The 17,994-nt window shown below is 41.4% G+C and overlaps 1 protein-coding gene across 1 annotated transcript in view; it reads right to left on the bottom strand.

Moving 5' to 3' along the window:
• COL6A2 (collagen type VI alpha 2 chain) overlaps nt 1–17,994 on the bottom strand; it is a 61,577-nt gene that overhangs the window by 31,523 nt on the left and 12,060 nt on the right. The window contains exons 2-3 of the mRNA XM_069733260.1: nt 6,658–6,752; nt 1,238–1,866 (exon numbers count right to left, since the gene is read on the bottom strand). Coding sequence (XP_069589361.1) covers nt 1,238–1,866; nt 6,658–6,745 — 717 coding nt within the window. The 5' untranslated portion in view covers nt 6,746–6,752. The remainder of the gene's footprint in view (nt 1–1,237; nt 1,867–6,657; nt 6,753–17,994) is intronic.

Raw genomic sequence — 17,994 nt, 5'->3', positions numbered from 1 at the left:
CGTACCGACGCATCCTGTGCCAACGCAGCACAACGGGGGCAGCGGATGCATTATTACAACGCATCCGCTACCCCATTGTGAGTTGCGGGGAGGAGGGGGCGGAGTTCCAGCCGCGCATGCGCGGTCGGAAATGGCGGACACAGCGCACCAAAAAACATTACAAGCAACGTTTTTTGGTGCCGACGGTCCACCACAACACGACGCAACCGTCGCTAATACAAGTCTATGGAGAAAAAAAGCATCCTGCAAACAACTTTGCAGGATGCGTTTTTTCTGCAAAACGACGCATTGCGACGGACGTCACACGGCACAAGTGTGAAAGTAGCCTTAGATTACTGGGTGCAGCAGTTCTGACACAATCAGAGATTTTAGATTTATAATGAAGCAGAGCTGAGAAAGCTAACCCCGCCCACACCAGGCTCTCTGTGTACAAAGTCCATAGACAGTGAGATGCTTATCACAGGTGGGGGAGTTTGCTGGACTAATGTAGTGGGCAATGTTAATCTCTTAGTGATAAATCCTTCACAGTTGGTAAACAACAGCAATCAATTTGACAAGTGACACATCAATGAATTCTGTGTTTAAGCCTCTATCTCCTGCTGTCTTCAGATTACATAGTAAAATCCTGCTGACAGATTCACTTTAAAATTAGTCAGTGTCTCATGATAAATTTTGCAAGTCTTTACATGCTTTTAACTACTTTATACCACTTCGTGGTTTGCTTATATTTTTGCGCATTCTGGTTCATTGTCACATCTAAGCTACTCCCATATTTGACTACGTCAGCCCTCACCATGAAGACATACCCCATTTTGAGGCACTTTGTTTTAATGATATAAAAATAGCTTTAAATTTGCTCTGAAACATTCTCCATCAAGTCAAGGTTCACTAAGGCTACGTTCACATTTGCGTTGTTGTGTGTTGCGTCGGCGATGCAACGCACAATGCATGCAAAACGCATGCAAAAATGCATTGTTTTGTGATGCATGCGTCCATTTTTGGCCGATTTTGGACGCAAAAAAAATGCAACTTGCTGCGTCCTCTGCACCCTGACACTTGCGCCAAAAAAGATGCATGCGTCACAAAACGCAACACAACGCATGTCCATGCGCCCCCATGTTAAATATAGGGGCGCATGACGCATGTGTCGCCACGGTTGCGCCCAACGCACCGCAAATGTGAACAAAGCCTAAAAGAATAGTAAATGTGACCTACTATTCCTTTGCTATCCACTTACCATAACTTGAATGATTTTATCAATCGTTCTCTGATCAATCTCGGTTTGGTCATTGGGGTTGGTCACGGAGTAAGCGTTCCTGAACAGCTCATGTGGCATGTTAGCAATTTCTCGCAGACCAGATTCGTAAACATCGCGACTTGCAGCTACCGAGAAAAGCTTAATACCAGCCAGCTGTGCTCTGTCCGCCTGTGTCTTCATTCCTCCACATGGGTTACCAGTGACATGACCATCGGTGATCACCACAGCAAAATTCACAGGTTCACGTCCTCCTGGCGGCGGCGGCTGGGCCTGTATCTGTGCCTTTATCTGAGCTGTCATGTTGGAGATCGCACAATCTGTGAAGGTGCCTCGTCCAATATACTGCACTCCTCGCAGCTTGGAAATGTATTCATTCTTGTCAGTGGTGAGTTTGCTGAAGATCTGGACCTCGTCTGAATAATGTAGACCTCCATATTGCCAGTTCAGATACACCTGGTCTAGGTATGCCTCATTTTCTAGTTTTGCCAGGAAGGCAGGTATAAATTTCTTCATGTGATCCAGCAAGCTCTGGATGGGAGCAGTCTGAAGAATTATACTCTCAGATGTGTCAATGATGAAGTACACATTGATTGGACATTTGGTTTTGTCTACAAGAAAAAAAAATTCAATGTAAAGGCGTGAGATGTAAAGGAGTCAATGTCAATGTAAGGAATAAGCAAAGTCCGAAATTTGTTGTACCTCTTAATACCATACAAACCACATACTAGCCAAAATAGATAGATTATTCTGCAAACGAATTTAAAATAGCTGAAGAATCGATAAATCGATTGTTATATGCTACCACGTAAAGATCAGGCATGCCTTCCTTAATGGGAATTTCAAAGTACATTTTAATTAATAGATCTTGGAATAATAATGATTTCCATAATTTAATGTGTTAAAAAATGTTCCTGTGCTGAGATAATCTTCTAAATGATCCCCTGCTGTGTACTGTGTAATAGCCGTGTCTGACAATACAGGGACATGGTCTGATCATACCACATCTCATGGGAGGGGGAGGAAGCAAAAGAGTATACTGACAGGACAGTAGGAGATCACAGCTGATTCTTTCTGTGAGGCAAAACATTTCACTATCTGTTTTAGGCAATGTTTTAATCAAAGAAAGGATCGTACAGCTGTGATCCCATGCGGTCCTGTCTGTATACTTTTTTTCTCCCTCCCCTGCCCAGGAGATGCATAATCAGATCATGTCCCTGTGCGGTCAGACACGGCCATTACACAGTACACAGAAGGGGAAGATTTATAAGATTATCTCAGCACAGGAATATCATTTTTAAACACATCCAATTGTGTAACTTATTATTATTCAAAGATCTACTGATTAAAATGAACTTTTGTTCATGGGAAAACCCTTTAAGTCTACACTGTGTGCACAACTATTGGGCAAGTATTTGACTATATTATAATTTTTATGCATATGTTACAGCTCCAAGCTGTATAAACTTTAATGCTTATTGGATGAAGCAAATCAGGTGATGAGTATTTGTGTAAGGAGGATGCAACACCCTTTATCAACGTACAGAATTATTAAGCAACTTGTATTCCTCAGGCAAAATGGGCCATTATCCTCCAGTACTGTCATATTCCAGAACTGCAGGCTCCATGGAGTCCAGAAGTACAAGGTGTTCAGTGCTCAGACACACGGCCGAGGTAAGGAAGACTGAGATCCGACCACCACTGAACAAGACACAGAAGTGGAAACCTGACAGGACCAAGCAATATCTGAAGACACATTTTCCAAAGGTTCTATGGACTGATGAGATGAAAGTGACTCTTGATGGGGCAGATGGATGGACCTGTGACAAAACCTCATTTTGCTTTCTTAAATATTCAGGTGTCAGGTTTATTAACCTTTTGGCTTGACCAACAGCACTAGAATTGTTCAATAACATAATTAATCATCAAAAGTACAAATTGCCTAAAAATTGTGCACTCAGTGTTTATACTAATAGTCAAAAAGAGCTGTATATTTTTAAGAAAGGATAGAGGTAGGACATTTTTGGGCCTTTTCTTACCTTCACTATCTCATTTCTTATGGGTTTATGTAAATAGTTTCCACTTTAAACTTTTGTCTATCCTCCTATTTGTGGATTGTTCTTCGTGTTTGTCTCTTGCTCTGTAATTTCACTTAATGAGCATAACGTCCTTGACAAAGATGTCATCCAACAAGTTAGGTGCCGAGAAAACGGTGTTCCATGTGCTTGGGCATTCATTAGTGCAATAGCTGTTCCAAATTCTACTATCATCAACTACCTTTCACTAAGCATTATTTTATAATATGATCTGGGATAAGCCCCTCCAACTCAATACCCCCTGACAAAGCTGTGGTGCGAAACGTACATTGTTAGGCTGGTTCTCCCAGACATCTCATGTATAGATGTGGTCAGTATTGCTGATGTCCTCACTTCTATGCTATAACGTTTATTATATTATTTACTGGCATATATTTCTATATCCTTACTTTTGATGTAGCATTAAACCAATGTATAATATTACTTTTAATACCTTGATATGTAACTTTCATTAAATCATGTTTCAGTAGTAAAAAATCATCTAGTTATTGTAAATAGCAATAGGGTACATAGCACCACCTTGTGGCCATCTCATGTACGGCATACTATAGCCTTATTACAATAAAGTGCTTCTCACTAAATTAGAATATCATCACAAAGTTATTTTATTTCAGTTCTTCAATACAAAAAGTGAAAACCTATATAGAGTCATTACAGAGTGATCTATTTCAAGTGTTTATTTCTGTTAATGTTGAGGATTATGGCTTACAGACAATGAAAACCCCAAAGTCATTATCTCAATAAATTAAAATACTCTATAACACCAGCTCGAAAAATTATTTTAAAATCCAAAATATTGGCCTATTGAAACGTATGGTCAGTAAATGCACTCAGTACTTGGTCGGGGCTCCTTTTGCATCAATTACCGCAACAATGTGGCGTGGCATGGAGGAGATCAGCCTGTGGCACTGCTGAGGGGTTATGGAAGCCCAGGTTGCTTTGATAGCAGCCTTCAGCTCGTCTGCTTTGTTGGGTCTGGTGTCTCTCATCTTCCTCTTGACAATACTCCATAGATTCACTATGGAGTTAAGGTCAGGTGAGTTTGCTGCCAATCAAGCACAGCGATACTGTTGTTTGTAAACCAGTTATTGGTACTTTTGGCAGTGTGGACAGGTGCCAAGTCCTGCTGGAGAATTAAATTACATCTCCACAAAGCTTGTCGTCAGAGGAAAGCATGAGGTGCTCTAAAATGTCCTGGTAGACGGCTGCGCTGACTTTGGTCTTGATATAATACAGTGGAGCTACACCAGCAGATGACATGGCTTCCCAAACTATCACTGACTGTGGAAACTTCACACCAGACCTCCAGCAGCTTGGATTGTGTCCTCTCCACTCTTCCTCCAGACTCTGGGTCCTTGATTTCCAAATTAAATGCAAAATTTATTTTCCTTGTGGAGTATGTCAATGACAGCCTTCTGGGCAGCTGTCAAGTCAGCAGTCTTCCCCATGATTGTGGAGCTACTGAAACAGACTAAATGACCTTTTTAAATGCTTAGGAAGCCTTTGCAGGTGTTTTTGTAATTTTTTTTCTAATTTATTGAGATAATGACTTTTGAGTTTACATTGGCTGTAAGTCATAATCATCAACATTAACAGAAATAAACACTTGAAATAGATCACCCTGTTTGTAATGACTCTATCTAAGATAGGAGTTTCACTTTTTGTATTGAAGAACTGAAATAAATTAACTTTTTGATGATATTCTAATTTTGTGAGAAGCACCAGTATAAGCGCCAGACTTACCCCTCTGTTTATTCCTTTTATATTAGAGTAGTTTATAGTAGCATATTACGTATTTCTAATGGAATATTGTATGGAGGGTTTACTGTATATAGAAAAAAAACAGCTACTGTATAATTTTAGCTGTATAAGGCCAGGTCACATCTTCCTATTTTCTTTAAGAGTGCGAGCTAACAAAACATCGGATCGCAGTTGGACCAATGTTATCCTATGGGACCGTACACATGTACGAGCCGGTCCAAGGAAAAAAACACAGCACGTCTGAGTTTAATCCAATATTCAGATCGCTCTTGGCAATACAAGTCAATGTGTCAGTAGAAATAAGTGGTCTGCACTTGGGTGACATCTGAGTGCCGTCTGATTTCCGTGCACTGACAGAAAGGAGAAAATCCGAAAATTCTTCATCCGAGAAAATCGAATCGTGCTATGCTGACACTGATCTAACTGTGTTATTTGCATAATCGGCCCGATTTTCTCAGATGGGAGAATCGACGGCCGTGTGCACCTGCCTTAATAAAAATATTTGACCTTATCAATCATGAGTTAAACTAGAAAATTCTAAAATTCTAGCAAAAAAAAAATGCAGCAATGGTAATTTACAAGAGCAAAAAAATAAATTAGAGATTGCTGTTTAGGAGACTCCTGGTTGAAAAGGTTGTCCCATAAGAAAAACTCTTGTTCATATGCCCCGTTAGAGCTTATGGAGGCCATCAAGGAGGTTCTCTGCATGTCATCCCCTGCCATGAGCCAGAAGATAGTGCTGGAAACAAGCAGCATGATAGAGCAACCTCAAGCACACACAAAAAAAAGTGATCTTGATTTTCAATGATTAATTGTTATTCTGGGAATTCACAGCCATGAAACGAAGCATAACATAAGAAGTGTGTCCCCAACGTGTCCCCAACGTTTCAACCGCAAACGGTCTTTATCAAGGGTTCAGTCTGTGATCATGGACGGCAATCCCAGAGAGGAGGGTTACTTAATGAGCTTGGATGTGACATCACCGCCCTATAAAAGGTCCTTCTACACCGGGATGCACTATCTCTCTGGGATTGCCGTTCGAGTTGCCGTCCATGATCACAGACTGAACCCTTGATAAAGACCGTTTGCGGTTGAAACGTTGGGGACACACTTCTTATGTTATGCTTCGTTTCATGGCTGTGAATTCCCAGAATAACAATTAATCATTGAAAATCAAGATAAATTTTTTTTTCACTTTTTTTGTGTGTGCTTGAGGTTGCTCTATCATATTGACTTGATTTTTTCCTCTTAAAGCACCAACTTATATAGTGTGCAAGGTGACCCTTGATCATTTAAAAAGGAAACAAGCAGCAGTTTTCATGTATGGCCACAGATCTGTACGGCTACCATATCATTCCCTGTTTATCCAGCAAAGATGCAATGTAGCCAATTTATATAGAATATTTACAATATGAATTCAAGGTATAAACCAAATAATTGTTATGTTTAATAGGCTCTTACCGCCATAACGTCTCAATGTCAGTTTCTTTGTGAAACCCATCTCTGACAAGGAGCTGGATAACATTATTTATATTAGAGAGTTACCTTCACACGTCTTGGCATCATCATTCTGCGCTGATATAGAGCCAAACGCAAAGCAAAGCAGCAAACAGAGCACCGGTAGCTGAGCCATGACCACTCTGTAAAGAAAAGCACAGACAGAAGAGTCAATGCAACATAGCAACATGTAAGACAGAGTTCTTCATACATTTATGAAAAAATCTTAGCACACCCTTTCTGATTTCTATAGTTTTCTATGGTCTTAACATTAGGTAAATACAACAATCTCAGGTGAACAACACACATGAGAAATTACTCCGGTTCATTATTTATTTACGAAATCTAGGCTAAAATGCAAAAACGGAATATGAAAAATGTAGCATACCTCATGAATTAATACCTTGCAGAACTATCTTTAACCCCTTTACTCCCAAGGGTGGTTTGCACGTTAATGACCGGGCCAATTTTTACAATTCTGACCACTGTCCCTTTATGAGGTTATAACTCTACAACGGATCCTGATGATTCTGACAAGGTTTTCTCGTGACATATTGTACTTCACGATAGTGGTAAAATTTCTGTGATATTACTTGCGTTTATTTGTGAAAAAAATGGAAATTTGGCAAAAATCTTGAAAATTTCGCAATTTTCCAACTTTGAGTTTTTATGCCCTTAGATCACAGAGATATGTCGCACGAAATACTTAAAAGTAACATTTCCCACATGTCTGCTTTACATCAGCACAATTTTGGAACCACAATTTTTTTTCTTAGGGAGTTAGAAGGGTTAAAAGTTGACCAGCAATTTCTCATTTTTATAACACCATTTTTTTAGGGACCACATCACATTTGAAGTCCCTTTTAGGGGTCTATATGATAGAAAATGCCCAAGTGTAAAACCATTCTAAAAACTGCACATCTCAAGGTGCTCAAAACCACTTTCAAGAAGTTTTTTAACTCTTCAGGTGTTTCACAGGAATTTTTGGAATGTTTAAAAAAAAATGAACATTTAACTTTTTTTCACAAAAAATTTACTTCAGCTCCAATTTGTTTTATTTTACCAAGGGTAACAGGAGAAATTGGACCCCAAAAGTTGTTGTAAAATTTGTTCTGAGTATGCTGATACCCCATATGTTGGGGTAAACCACTGTTTGGGCGCATGGCAGAGCTTGGAAGGGAAGGAGCGCCGCTTGACTTTTCAATGAAAAATTGACTGGAATTGAGATGGGATGCCATGTCGCGTTTGGAGAGCCCCTGATGCGCCTAAACATTGAAATCCCCCACAAGTGACAATATTTTGGAAAGTAGACCCCCTAAGGAACTTATTTAGATGTGTGGTGAGCACTTTGAAACACCAAGTGCTTCACAGAAGTTTATAATGTAGAGCCGTAAAAATAAAAAATCATATGTTTTCACAAAAATGAACTTTTCGCCCCCAATTTTTTATTTTCCCAAGGATAACAAGAAATTGGACCCCAGAAGTTGTTGTAAAATTTGTCCTGAGTACGCTAATACCCCATATGTGGGGGTAAACCACTGTTTGGGCGCATTGGCAGAGGTTGGAAGAGAAAGAGCGCCGTTTGACTTTTCAATGCAAAATTGACTGGAATTGAGATGGGACGCCATGCCGCATTTGGAGAACCCCTGATGTGTCTAAACATTGAAACCCCCCAAAAGTGACACCATTCTGGAAAGTAGACCCCCTAAGGAACTTATCTAGATGTGTGGTGAGCACTTTGGCCCACCAAGTGCTTCACAGAAGTTTATAATGTAGGGACGTAAAAATAAAATATATTTTTTCACAAAAATGATCTTTTCACCCCCAATTTTTTTATTTTCCCAAGGGTAACAGAAGAAATTGGATCCCAGAAGGTGTTGTCCAATTTGTCCAGAGTACGCTGATACCACATATGTGGGGGGGAACCACTGTTTGGGCGCATGGCAGACCTCGGAAGGGAAGGAGCGCCGTTTGGAATGCAGACTTAGATGGAATGGTCTGTAGGCGTCACATTTCGTTTGCAGAGCCCCTGATGTACCTAAACAGTAGAAACCCCCCACAAGTGACCCCATATTGGAAACTGGACCCCCCAAGGAACTTATCTAGATGTGTTGTGAGAACTTTGAACCCCCAAGTGTTTCACAACAGTTTATAACGCAGAGCCGGGAAAATAAAAAATCATTTTTTTTTCACACAAATTATTCTTTAGCCCCCAGTTTTGTATTTTCCCAAGGGTAACAGGAGAAATTGGACCCCAAAAGTTGTTGTCCAATTTGTCCTGAGTACGCTGATACCCCATATGTGGGGGGAACCACTGTTTGGGTGCATAGCAGAGCTCGGAAGGGAAGGAGCGCTGTTTGGAATGCAGACTTAGATGGATTGGTCTGCAGGTGTCACATTGCATTTGCAGAGACCCTGATGTACCTAAACAGTAGAAACCCCCCACAAGTGACCCCATATTGGAAACTAGACCCCCCAAGGAACTTATCTAGATGTGTTGTGAGAACTTTGAACCCCCAGGTGTTTCACTACAGTTTATAACAAAGAGCCGTGAAAATTTAAAATCTTTTTTTTTTCCACACAAATTATTTTTAGCCCCCAGTTTTGTATTTTCCCAAGGGTAACAGGAGAAATTGGACCCCAAAAATTGTTGTCAAATTTGTCCTGAGTACGCTGTTGGGGTATGCTCCTGTATGGGCGCACAGGAGAGCTCGGAAAGGAAGGAGCACTGTTTTACTTTTTCAACGCAGAATTGGCTGGAATTGAGATCGGACACCATGTTGTGTTTGGAGAGCCCCTGATGTGCCTAAACAGAGAAACCCCCTCAATTCTAACTGAATCTCTAACCCAAACACACCCCTAACCCTAATCCCAACCCTAGCCCTAACCACACCCCTAATCCCAACCGTAAATGTAATCCAAACCCTAAATTTAGCCCCAACTCTAACCCTAACTTTAGCCCCAACCCTAACTTTAACCCCAACCTTAACCCTAGCTTTAGCCCTAACCCCAACCCTAACTGTAGCCCCAATCCTAACCCTAACTTTAGTTCCAACCCTAACCCTAACTTTAGCCCCAACCCTAACCCTAAGGGGAAAATGGATATAAATACATTTTTTTAAAATTTTATTATTTTTCCCTAACTAAGGGGGTGATGATGAGGGGTTTGATTTACTTTTATAGCGGGTTTTTTAGCGGATTTTTATAATTGGCAGCTGTCACACACTAAAAGACGCTTTTTTATTGCAAAGAACAGTTTTTGCGTCTCCACATTTTGAGAGCTATAATTTTTCCATATTTTGGTCCACAGAGTCATGTGAGGTCTTGTTTTTTGCAGGACGAGTTGACGTTTTTATTGGTACCATTTTTGAGCACATGACATTTTTTAATCGCTTTTTATTCTGATTTTTGTGAGGTAGAATGAACAAAAACCAGCTATTCATGAATTTCTTTTGGGGGGCGCTTATACCGTTCCGTGTTTGGTAAAATTGATAAAGCAGTTTTATTCTTGGGGTCAGAATGATTACAGCGATACCTCATTTATATCATTTTTTATGTTTTGGTGCTTTTGTACGATAAAAACTATTGTATATAAAAAAACTATTATTTTTGCATCGCTTTATTTTGAGGACTATAACTTTTTTATTTTTTCGTTGATGATGCTGTATGGTGGCTCGTTGTTTGCGGGACAAGATGACATTTTCAGCGGTGCCATGGTTATTTATATCCGTATTTTTGATCGCGTGTTATTCCACTTTTTGTTTGGTGGTATGATATTAAAATGTCATTTTTTGCCTCCTTTTTTTTTTGTCAACATATAACCCTGACCCATGTCCCTATTCAAGGGATGGGAAACACCCTACTCAATCATGAAACATACTGATAAGCTGGGCAATTAATGAATTGCATGCTTAATCAAAGAGTGTTTAAATTCTTTTCAATATAAAATAACAACTTTTATTAACATAAACGAATACAGACAAATACAAAAATTAAAACAATGCCTCAGAACCAGAATGTTTATAATTTCAGGTAGACGTGAAGCAAAATCTAGTAATAGCTAGGGAGCAGATAGGTAAGATTTTTCAATAACAGAGCATGCTGAGAAAATACCTCCACTAACCCCAAACTCATGAAAAATTTCAATGTTGAAGTCACCAATTAATAATAACAACAATGTCTACGAGATGAAAAAATGGAGGATCAAACCGCATGCTCTATTATAGAATTACCAGAATATATATTAAACACAAGTGCTGTCAAATTTGTGCAATAGACAGAAATACAGATTAAACACCTGTACATGTAATAATAAGTGTGTTTAGACCAAACATATAATTTTATTGTACCGACATTGTTCACCAACATAGCATGCTGAGAAAATACCTCACCTAATCGTCACTATAAAGAGTTTAGATGTTGAAATCAACTATTATTGGTGTTATATCAACATAATAAATTATACCAACTCCAATGAGACGAAGAGGTAGAGTTTCCAAAACCGCATGCTCCGTTGAATAGCTGACACGAAAAAGACTAGGTGCTACCAAAAAATGGTCTGCACCAAGCCTGTATGCCGATCTAATATCACAGAGTGTAGCAGGTGCAGCAGAAAAAATATATATGAACACAGCCGCCTAGCAATCTAGATGTCGACATGGTGTTATATTGCACCATAACTCTGCATACACCTGTGATGTCAGTACACAGGATAAAAAACCTTAACAATACATATCACCTATAAAGAGCGATGCTCCCCGATGCCCATCACACGTGGCACGCCGATTCCTGCCAGACCCCAACGCGCGTTTCGCGATAGCTTCCTCCTGGCATTTTAATATCATACACGCTCCTTTTTTTTTTGCGGTGTTCACTGAAAGGGTTAACTAGTTCAACAGTTTTATAGGTCGGGTCGTTACGGACACGGCAATACTAAATATGTGTACTTTATTGTTTTTCTTTATTTAGATAAAGACATATATTTATTGGAACAATATATATATATATATATTTTTTTTTTGTTGTTTTTTTTGTTACACATGTAAATGTGTTTGTTTTTTTACTTTTTTACTTTGCCCCAGGGGAGACATGACTATATATTATCAGAGCGCTGATCTGACACTTCTTTGCAGTGCACTGTGTCAGATCAGCGATCTGACAGGCATTGCAGGAGGCTTCCCGGCGCCTGCTCTGAGCAGGCGCATGAAAGCCACCTCCCTGCAGGACCCGGAAAGCCCCCCTCAGCCACTTTGGTTCCGGGCCTGCAGGGAGGAGGAGGTAGGAGACCCTTGGAGCAACGCGATCACATCGCGTTGCTCTGAGGGTCTCAGGGAAGCACGCAGGGAGACCCCGCGTTCGCGGCTGATCGCGTTGGACGTACTATTCCGTCCATGGGAAGTAGGGCCCACCCCACATGGACAGAATAGTATGTCCAATGGTAGAAAGGGATTAACAGCAATAACTTGAAGTAATCGTATGTGGGACTTTATGAGTCTCTCACATCATTCTGGAGGAGGTTTGGACCACTCTTCAGGACAAGCATTACTTTATTCCATTAAGGTTTGTGGACATTTCTTTACGCACAGCTTTCTTATGGTCCCACTAGGCAATTTCTTTTGGGTAAACTCACGGATTTGATTCAGCAATTGCAACTCCTGATTCTTTTCTTTTTCAACCATTTTGAGGAAGATTTGTGGTTGCAGTTGCCCACTGTCGGACAAGCTGTAGCTTTTGGATATATAGACTCACATTTGAGTCTAGACTACTTTACTATACAGAGGCGTTCATCGTCAAGTCCAAAACTGATAGCTGCCCATGTCATGCGGCTGCAAATAAAGCCCATACTATATCCTCTCCACCATCGGGCTTGACACCTGGTATGAGGTGTTTGTGTTGATGTGCTGTGCTTGGTTTTCACCAAAAGTGGCCTACGGTATTATGGAAAAAACACCTCCACTTTGGTCTTATCTGTCCAAAGGACATTATTCCGAAATTCTCAAGGTTTGTTCAGATGCAACTTTGCAAACTTTAGCTGCCATGCCCTTTTTAGATAGATGAGGCTTTATCTTAGCATCACTGCCAAACAAGCCGTACTTGTTTAGTCATTTTCTAATTGTTAAATGTCATAAACTGAATCATTTAACCTGCTGACTGAGGCCTTTATAGTCTGAGCTGTAGCTCTTGGTTTTTTTTTTTGCAATTTCTCTTAACATTAAATAATTTCACTTTGGCATGAATTTGCTGGGACGTCCACACCTGGGAAGATTATCAACTATCTTAATGTTTTTGGCTTGTGAATAATCTTTCTCACTGTGGAATGATGAACTTCAACTTGTTTTTAGATGGCCTTAGTTATAACCCTTCTCAGATTGATTGGCTGCAGCAACTGCATCTCTATGGTCATTGTGAAAGTCTTTCCTCCTTCACATTGTGTTAACACATGCCTGAATGCTCCAGACCAGCAAACTTCCAAAACTTCTGCTTTTATACAGGTGTCCACACTTGCTGATGTACAATTAATCAATGGCATCAGATTAGTAGCACCTGACTGCTACTTACATTCTTAATTCCTATGAAAGCAGTAGTGATATACTTAATTTTTCACATACTGCTGATGCATTTTTGCTAAATAAATAATGATATGGTGTAATTTGTCATGTGTCGTTGTTCATCTGAAGCTGTACCTAATTTTAAGGACCCCATAGTTTTTTTTTATTATTATGGCCTGACTGTACAGGGAACAAAATAGCCTTTATTCACATAAATAGAGATGAGCAGATTAATGCTGCTGCCAATAACTGAGCTGAGCAGCTCGTACTGTTTACATTGGAAGTACTACTGAGCTCAGTGATTGGCTGCAGCGGTGATGTGTGCTGTAGTCGTGACATCACCCCGGCAGAGAAGAGGCAGCACTGCAATGGAGAAGGGGGGCGCTGAAATTATTATCTACACTTGCAGCCAGGATGTCCTATCTGCCTGATGTCTTCCATCCCTTGACACTGCATATACCATTTGCCTCCTGATGAACTTACACCATGGAAGTGAAACACGTTGAGGTATTTTGTGGTTCTTTGGATCTCAGATATGAATTTGATTTACTATATGGTGCTAGCATGGGCATACTGGAATAAGTGTATTGGTTCCTAGGTCAATCTCTACGTGGGCAAAAAACATCTCAAGGGTATTGATACTGCTTTGACTTTTTGACAATGAGTGATCGGTTTTGCTTTGTAATTATTTGAATAATTAAAACAACTGGTAGGATAACTCATTGCACATGGTGATACAGTACGTTGAGCATTCTGTGGTGTGGCTTGTGTATGTGACACTGTACAAGATATGCAATTTTATACATTTAAAATATATTTGTCATATGCTGCCGGTGTCATGCACTGAAATCTATCATTGTCTGTTTTGTCGCAGGTGCTATACATCATATATCAGTGTTTGTTTACCATCTATGGTACACACTAAGTATAAGATATGCATTTTTATACATCTAAAAGATATCTACTATATAATTGTCTATGGGTCACTTCCGTCTGTCCTTCTTTCTTTCTTTCTTTCTTTCTTTCTGTCATGGCTATTCATTCGCTGATTGGTCTCGGCAGCTGCCTGTCATGGCTGCCACGACCAATCAGCGATGGCCACAGTCCAATAAGTCCCTCCCTACTCCCCTGCAGTCAGTGCCCGCTCCATACTCCCCGCAGTCACCGCTCACACAGGGTTAATGCCAGCGGTAACGGACCGCGTTACGCCGCGGGTAACTCACTCCGTTACCACTGCTATTAACCCTGTGTGACCAAGTTTTTACTATTGACGCTGCCTATGCATGTATTTCATATTCACCTGTCCGCGTTCCATCCGCCGGGCGCCGCTCCGTCTTCCCGTCCTCTTGCAGTGACTGTGCAGGTCAGAGGGCGCGATGACGTATTAGTGTGCGTGCCGCCCTCTGCCTGAACAGTCAGTGCAGAGACATGGGACACCGAGGAGCAGCGGGCAGCAAGAGAGGTGAGTATGTGATTTTTTTTTTATTGCAGCAGCAGCATTACATGTGGCACAATGCTGTATGGCGCGTCTATGGGGCCATAAAGAACTGCATGGAGCATTAAATGGGGCATCTATGGGGCCATAACTGCATGGAGCATTATATGGGGCATCTATGGGGCCATAACTGCATGGAGCATTATATGGGACATCTATGGGGCCATAACTGCATAGAGCATTATATGGGGCATCTATGGGGCCATAATGAACTGCATGGAGCATTATATGGGACATCTATGGGGCCATAATGAACTGCATGGAGCATTATATGGGGTATCTATGGGGCCATAACTGCATGGAGCATTATATGGGGCATCTATGGGGCCATAACTGCATGGAGCATTATATGGACATCTATGGGTCCATAACTGCATAGAGCATTATATGAGGCATCTATGGGGCCATAATGAACTGCATGGGACATTATATGGGACATCTATGGGGCCATAATGAACTGCATGGAGCATTATATGGGGCATCTATGGGGCCATAACTGCATGGAGCATTATATGGGGCATCTATGGGGCCATAACTGCATGGAGCATTATATGGGGCATCTATGGGGCTATAACTGCATGGAGCATTATATGGGGCATCTATGGGGCCATAAGTGCATGGAGCATTATATGGGGCATCTATGGGGCCATAACTGCATGGATCATTATGTGGGGCATCTATGGGGCCATAATGAACTGCATGGAGCATTATATGGGGCATCTATGGGGCCATAACTGCATGGAGCATTATATGGAGCATCTATGGGGCCATAACTGCATGGAGCATTATATGGGGCATCTATGGGGCCATAACTGCATGGAGCATTATATGGGCCATCTATGGGGCTATAACTGCATGGAGCATTATACTTCGTGACTGGGCAAAATACTACGTGACTGGGCAATATACTACGTGGACATGCATATTCTAGAATACCCGATGCGTTAGAATCGGGCCGCCATCTAGTTTATCATATGCTGCCAATGTCATGCACTGAAATCTATCATTGTCTGTTTTGCCGCAGGTGCTATACATTGAAATGTATCAGTGCTTGTTCAGCATCCATGGTATATACAAAGCACTTTAGCACTTCTTCTGCCAGTTAGCGCACCAGTATACTAGTTTTTGAGATTTGGGGCTCTTTTACTATTTTCATCACTAACAAGTTTGCGCCAACTTCACTCCCCCTCCTCATCCTCTTTTTCCCTACTGGGTTATAGAAAGTTGGAAGGGTTGTTATTGAGGGGAAGTGAGGGTAAGCCGACGGTGAGCGGGGCACCCTTTTGCGTGATTATTTAGGGTGCCAACCTCCGCGGCAAGGTAGGGACTGGTGATTAGGGTGAGTAGAGGGTGATTTAGCTTAGTCATACACCTCTCCTTCCCTTCCCTACCTATTGTAGCTACATCAAGTATATGACTTTTGGTTTCTGTTCAGGGAATTCGGTAGTTTTTAGGTTTGTGTTTTTTTGGCTGGCGTGGATCACATGGGCTCCTGAGGGGGTAACTTTAAGGTTGTCTTGTTGCTACCAATGAACAGATAATCTTTATATGGACATATCTCCTTTGGTTCACTGATTGAAAAACCCTCACACCATCTCCTTCTTTCTAGTCACCGCGGCACTCTGTTTTTTGAACGTTGATTGTTTGCATTCTGGAATCCAGGGTGAGCTGATGGTGAGTGGTGGCGCCATATTGCTCTCAAGTTATGGTGCCAACCATAGCTGTAAGGAAGGGTGCACTAGGGTTCAATAGGGCCTGTTAGGGCACACTTCTAATCTCTACCATTCAGCTTTATTGTTGGATCGGCTGGTTGTAGTGTTTGCTAAATTTGTCTGTGTGTACAATTTAATGGCTCTAAAAAAATTAGTTGTAGGTTACAGTTTTCATGTTAGACTTTGACTATACCTCACCATCTTTAGTTTTTTCCTCTGTGCGCTGAGATTATTTTTATAACCAAGCACTGGCTGATGGCGTGAAAAATTCGATTTACAATAAAACCCCTTTAGTAACTACTAGACCAAAACAAAATGATACAAAATTTATGAGGGACTTTGTAGGGTCACAACCTCTCTCTTCCCCCTATCTGACCACCATCTACTCACCTTCTCATCCTTGTCCTCCTCACCCGCCCTCCATGTCCAGCCATTACCACATCCTCACAGAAACCTCGCACACCTAGACATTCACAGACTCTCAGACTCTCTTCTACCCCTGTCCTCCATATCTTCACTCCACGACACGGACAGGGTCACTGATTTCTATAACACCACCCTCACATCAGCCATAGACTTATTCGCTCCTCTCATGCATGGCAAAGTGCGACAAATCAATAGGCAACCCTGGCATAACAATCTCACCAAAAAACTTCGACAAGCATCCAGGGTCGCGGAGCGGTGTTGGAAGAAAACACGTCTGTCAGACGACTTCACTGCTTTCAAACAAGCTACACTTGCCTTCAAATTAGCCCTTACCTCTGCTAAACAGACCTATTTCACAAACCTTGTATCTTCATTATCTTACAACCCAAAACAACTGTTCAGCACATTTAACTCTCTCCTCCGTCCACCACTGAGACCTCCCATCATTTCTTCCGAGGACTTTGCCACCTACTTCAAAAACAAGATAGACCAAACAAGGCAAACCTTTACTGTTCCATCACCCCAACCACTCCATTTACCAGATCTCTGCCCTTCCCTAATAACCTTCCTCTCCAACATCACTGAAGGAGAGCTTACTCACCTCCTTTCCAAATCGCACCTCACCACCTGTGTATTTGACCCCATCCCTTCCCACCTGCTCCCCAACCTGCTCATTAAAAGGCTCATTCCAGCCCTAACCCATCTCTTTAACCTATCGCTATCTTCTGGTACCTTCCCCTCTGCCTTCAAACATGCCACCATCACACCCATCCTCAAAAAAACTAACCAACTGCTATAACTCTCTTCTCGACCCTCTTCAATCTGGCTTCCGCTCTTTACACTCTACTGAAACTGCCCTCACTAAAGTCTCTAATGACCTACTAACAGCTAAATCTAATGATCACTACTCCATGCTAATTCTCTTGGATCTCTCTGCAGCATTCGACACTGTGGATCATCAGCTCCTCCTCACTATGCTCCGCTCCATCGGCCTCAAGGACACCGTTCTCTCCTGGTTCTCCTCCTATCTCTCTGACCGATCCTTCACTGTATGTTTTGCTGGTTCCTCCTCCTCTCACCTTCCCCTTACTGTTGGGGTTCCTCAAGGATCAGTCCTAGGCCCCCTACTCTTCTCGTTGTATACTGCCCCTATTGGACAAACAATCAGTAGATTTGGTTTCCAGTACCATCTCTATGCTGACGA

The sequence above is a fragment of the Ranitomeya imitator genome, chromosome 7, assembly GCF_032444005.1.
Source record: "Ranitomeya imitator isolate aRanImi1 chromosome 7, aRanImi1.pri, whole genome shotgun sequence".
Classification (NCBI taxonomy): Eukaryota; Metazoa; Chordata; class Amphibia; order Anura; family Dendrobatidae; genus Ranitomeya; species Ranitomeya imitator.
The sequence above is the reverse complement of the archived record's forward strand: the minus strand, read 5'-3'. Positions and strand labels throughout refer to the sequence as shown.